This window comes from Denticeps clupeoides, chromosome 4 (assembly GCF_900700375.1).
Source record: "Denticeps clupeoides chromosome 4, fDenClu1.1, whole genome shotgun sequence".
NCBI classification, from domain to species: domain Eukaryota; kingdom Metazoa; phylum Chordata; class Actinopteri; order Clupeiformes; family Denticipitidae; genus Denticeps; species Denticeps clupeoides.
Window position 1 is genome coordinate 16,008,972 of NC_041710.1, and position 5,266 is coordinate 16,014,237.

A 5,266-nucleotide genomic window follows, 5' to 3' on the forward strand; every position below is an offset into this window, starting at 1 on the left:
AACAATGATATATTAATGTAATTGTATCATTATCTCTGTGTGTGTGTATAGAACACTGCTGTTAATGATATGAAGAGCCATATGCGTACAGATTTATGTTCACTACAACCCAGTAAATGATCCATGATCCATAACGACCTTTGAATTCAGTTCTTGTATGAACTAAAGTTCATGTGCTCTACAAAGAATCTTGTGTTGTCTGACCTTCAAAATTCTCCACAAAGGTCACATGAAGTGAACAGGAATTATTTATTTTACAGTGCTTTGATGCAAATAGATGGGAATCAATATAAAATATACAGTCAAATGAAGAGTTGATGGTGAAGCATCAAGGGAAGGAGATGAATTCCACATACAAAAGAACAAGACAAAATGGACTATTGCCCCCTCATGTTCAAGTGTTTTCTTCATTGGCAGCAGAATGGGAGAGTCACACCCTTTTTAACCGGCCATGATGTGCTTTACAAAAGCTGCGAGGAGAGAAATCAGACAGAGAATTATGCACAGTCAAACAGTCTGCTTTTCTTTTAACATTTCACAGTTACAGCTGCTCCAGTGTTTTTCCAGAGAGAATTCAGCCCATGGATCCTCTACACATTCATCAAGGATTAGCGTCCCAGTCCTTTTAGTGCAGCTTAATCCATTTTCACCATACTGCCTAAGAACACCTCAGATGAGGACAGGTCACCCTGAGCTCAGCTCTCTTCTCTTTTTAGATTTATTGCACCGGTTGTGATTAGTCATTGCATGGTGCCACTTACCCTCATAATTTATGCAGCCATTGGCATCTTCCTGTCCGGTCATCAGCTGCTCAACCTCAACCTCCTTCATCTTCTCACCTGTTACACAAATATGACACACATATCTAGAATGCCATGTGCCTGTCACATCTCCATTTCCATGGTAATGACGTGCCTGGGGTGGTCTGCTCTCCTATCTCATGCTGATAAGGCCTGAGCTTCCTCTTGTATACATTTACCACGCAAGTTAATGAGTTTTTCGCTCTGTGTATTGTTTGTGCCTTTAAAGCTCACCAAAAATTCTAGGTGGTGCACAATCACATGATCAGCAGCAGTGACTGCAGGCAGAAATACTAATAACTCTGGTACCATTTCATTTCGCTTTAATATCAACCCGTAGAAATCTGCCCTGAAAAAATGGTCCAGAGCTGCTTTACATAAACCTAAATTCACAAAACAAGGCTCCAGCAGGTGTAGCCTGGGCGGACTGAACATTTCTGACTTTCACACTCATTTTAACTCTACTTATTGAACAACACCATCTCTATGTAGAATTTAATTAACATTATAATAGCGTAATTGACCTGGCATTGTGATTGAGAGTACCTTTGTCTGTTCTATCATTCTTTAAATGCCCTTTCATTCATAATGTTTTACCATATTTTTCATGTTTCTAAAGTACTTTGACTTTCCAGTGTATGAAATATGCTATTTAGATCCACTTGCCTGGCCTTTTTAACATTTACATTTTATTAATATTCTTTTTCATGCTGCCATCAAGCAAAGTGTTGGCACTATTGTGATGACCTCATCTACATCACACAGGAGACTCTGGTGTATTATTGCTTAATTATTGTGTCAATGCTCTGAAATAAATAAAATAAAATCTTTTATTGGACAAAAGGCAGCTTGCTACTTTAATCTACAAATCACCTGCCTCAGGCCAAGGCTTGTACCCAATCCTCAGTCCTGTCACCATGTGAGCAGAACACTTAACCTTGTGTTGCTCGAGGGGTCCCTGCACTGAGTGGAGGACATCTATCATTTCAGCTCACCGAGGGTAGCCAGCACGTGTCTCAGCTCAGCTCCCATGACTGTGCCGTTGCCTTCCTTGTCGAACACCCTCAGGCCCTCAACAAAGTCCTCAAATGTGCCACGGTCCTTGGCCTTGCAGATATGCTGGTACATTGGCAGGAAAGTATCAAAGTCCAGCATCTTTGAGTTCATGTCTGTTGACAGAAGACATCTGTCAGATGGAAGTACTTCCTGTAAATTTCTCATCTCAAAAACTTTCAATCAGCTGTAGAAACTGGTGTTCAGTGAATTTAATAATGAGTGCCATGTTTCTGCTTATGAACACTACAGGAGCTCACCCTCAGCCTTGGGCTTTCCCAGGACATGCATCACCTCGGCATTGGTGGGATTCTGACCCAGAGCTCTGATCAGATCACCACACTGGGCGTACGTAATCTTCATCTCGTTGGTTGGCGTTCTGTCGAACAGCTGGAATGAGTCTTTGAAATCTGCGTTCAGAGAGAGACAGTCCGGGTGTCATTTGTATTACTTGCACATACCACATTTTCAAAGGCCCTACTCCCAGCATGCATTGCAGCCTGAAACCACTTGCTCCCAGGAGCGCCCCAGCAGATTGGCTTTGCATATGAGAGGGGAAATCAAAGGCTAGGCCTGACATTCTGCACTCCATAGCGTAACCTGCTCTGGTTATCTTCAAAAATATCATTAAGTTGCAAATGCCATTGCCCTTCATTCCAGCAGAGTCTGCTAAAATTAAACCAAAAAGCAAATGTTAATAAATGCCAAACTGTGATTAATTTGTTGGACCTAGGTGGAAAAGAAAGCTGTTTTCAACAGCTGTATTAAACAGTCGGCTTTTCTTTATACAAAGACATTATTACCTATGTAGAAAAATTCTACATTATTTATTAATTTATTTGTTTAAATAAACAAACAAACACATATACACATATACAATACATATTTTCATAAATATTCAAAAGATTAACTGAACTGCACAAGTAATCTGCACTCATGTTATGCTGACAGGATGTGCTGAGTATATTACTGAAATTTAATACTGCTGATGTGTGGGGCATACTTAATTTTTCTGTCTTAAACACCTCCTTTTTAGCACTGGGTCACTTTTGTGTCTTTGTTTTTCTCTGTCTGTCCAGCCGTCCATCTGTATGTATGTATCACTGCCTGTCTGGACTGTAGAATTATATAAACAGTCTTATAGCCCTCACTGTTGAAACTCCCGCTGCCGCCCTGATGCTGGAAATGTGGATTCGGTCAGAAATCCTCTGAAAGTGCCCTAGATTTAGCGGTGTGAGTTTGGTTTTGTTGGGGGAAGAAACCCATTTAAAGCTTCCGGAGGATTCCATGGCTTACCTTCAATTTGCTCCGCTGTGAATTCGATCTGAAAGGGAGGCAGAATAGTTGGAATCATTAGGTGCTGCTTAAGAACAGAGGTTCCAAAAATAGACACATTGTTTACGGGTGGCTGGCTGGGCATGTGGAAGAGCTTAGGCGCCCCCACCCCGGCCTTGTGAGCTTGACCCTGGTGGGGTACACCACTTTGTCAGATGGCTCGCGGATCAGGTTACACACATCCTATGCTCAGGGCAGATTTATGAGTGACCTTCAGCTGCGAAGCCATTTACACGTGAACCCCTGCAGCCCCCTTATTTTGCCACCTTGGTGCAGCAAAGGGATGTTAGTGCCGGTCATGAAGAATGGAAATTTATGTAATTCCATTAATACCGTTGACCTCAAACAACTATGAACTACAGTGTGATGTTAAATTCACCTATATTATGTATTTGGTTTGTTAATGGGATGATTTTTTAATTAGCTCAATGACATCCAAACTTAAAAAGAAGAGACTACTGGCAAATTTCCAAAGTGATTCGCTCCCTAGATGGAAAACTAATGAAGACAAGAATAGCGTAATGTTCCCTCCTCAAATTTTCTCTATAACAACTGCGTTGTTACAAACAATATAGTGAGCAAATTCTAATTAAAAATCTATACTTTTCATCTTGCAATTAAATGAGGCCAAAACTGTATCAAGTCAAATGCACTCTGAGATATTAATGAGGGAACAATGTCCACAAGCCAACGGGGCAAGAGCTGGGGCTGACAATAATGCAAATGTATAAATATTACAAAAAAGTCTGTTTCAGCAGTTTTCCTTTGGTGAGCGGTTCTGCCAGTGGGTGGTCTTCGATGGAACAGAGTAATGAAAATCACATTGTGTGGCTTTAACCTCACTGCTCTGGAATAGCTATGGTGGCTTCCGAACCCGGGGAAAATTCCATACCGTGGAAATGAGAGGGGGGAAGGCGACCATGAGAATATCTTTTGTTGCTCTGGCCTCTTGAAATGTGAACCATGTGGTTCGGTTCTCTTACGCTGACCATAAAAGCAGAGAGTTGCGCTGCTAGACACTTGAGGGCAGAATATAATTGCAAAGCATTGCAAAAACTTTTGCATATCATCTAGATGGTTTTGCGAGGGGGTTTTAAGACTCTGGTGGTGTTTGGCAGCATGCACTACACAACCCCGTCACATGGGGTCTCTGAAGCTCCTTTTAAATCAGTAGGAGAAAGGCAATTTGACGCTGCTCGGTTATCTACATTGACCAACTTTGCCTTCAGGTACTGTGACTAAAATCCCAGGCAGAAAAAACTAACAAGAAAAATTGAATAATCGACAGTCAAATGCCAGTTAGATAACAATCGGTTTCAGAGAACTCATCTCAAACACTCGTCTCTCTGGCATTGTCATTAGAGTTTGATTTTCAGTACCTGCACTTCCTTGGGGTCGAACTCGGGCTCCTTTGGGGGCTCAGGCTCTGGGGGCTTGGGAGCAGCTGCTGGTTTGGGCTCTTCCTTCTTCTTGGGTGCCATGATGAACGAGCGAGGGTGATGCTAGCTACAGAGGACAGGGAGGAGTGATGCAGCTGGAGCTCACACAGACTCTGGTGACATGGGCCTTATATCCACGCCCGACCAGGTGTCCCCCCCACCACCCCCACTGTGACCCGAATGACTGCCAGCAACAAAAGAGGAGCACTATAAAAGGACATTGCTGCTTGTTTCTATTTGAGAACATGGCTGGCAGGCTGTGGTTTCTGTCAAGGTGCATAGTTTAGACACTGAAGCGACTAATTTTGGTAGAAATATGACGCCAGGGCAGACATCACTTAATTAACAAAGCCAGAAGCATCACACTGACCATTTTAATTTATGTGTGTAATCAAGTTACGTTTTGACACAATCTGCTTTACACCAAAACAAAATGACAAAGAGACAGGAGTATTTTTGGTAATTCTGTAATTTTTCCTTAATTAGCACACTAGTGGTGTCAACAAAAGTCAGATTACGCTTATTTAACATGCTTTTGCCAAATTGTATCTGGTACACACCAGACAAATTCAACTTTTTACTCATCAAATATATAGCCACTGCACACAGGTCTGATGGGGAATGGTTCTGGCGCTGTTC

At 42.0% G+C, this 5,266-nt stretch overlaps 1 protein-coding gene across 1 annotated transcript; it reads right to left on the reverse strand.

Annotated features, from left to right (window-relative positions):
- Positions 1 to 230: 230 nt before the first annotated feature.
- Positions 231 to 4,744, reverse strand: myl13 (myosin, light chain 13). The gene is made up of 6 exons (XM_028975764.1): positions 4,568 to 4,744; positions 3,150 to 3,177; positions 2,114 to 2,263; positions 1,796 to 1,969; positions 762 to 839; positions 231 to 470 (listed from the first exon to the last, which is right to left on the reverse strand). Exons 1-6 carry the CDS (start codon positions 4,667 to 4,669, stop codon positions 442 to 444), a joined length of 561 nt encoding a protein of 186 aa, XP_028831597.1. The 5' UTR covers positions 4,670 to 4,744; the 3' UTR covers positions 231 to 441.
- Between the last annotated feature and the right edge of the window lie 522 nt (positions 4,745 to 5,266).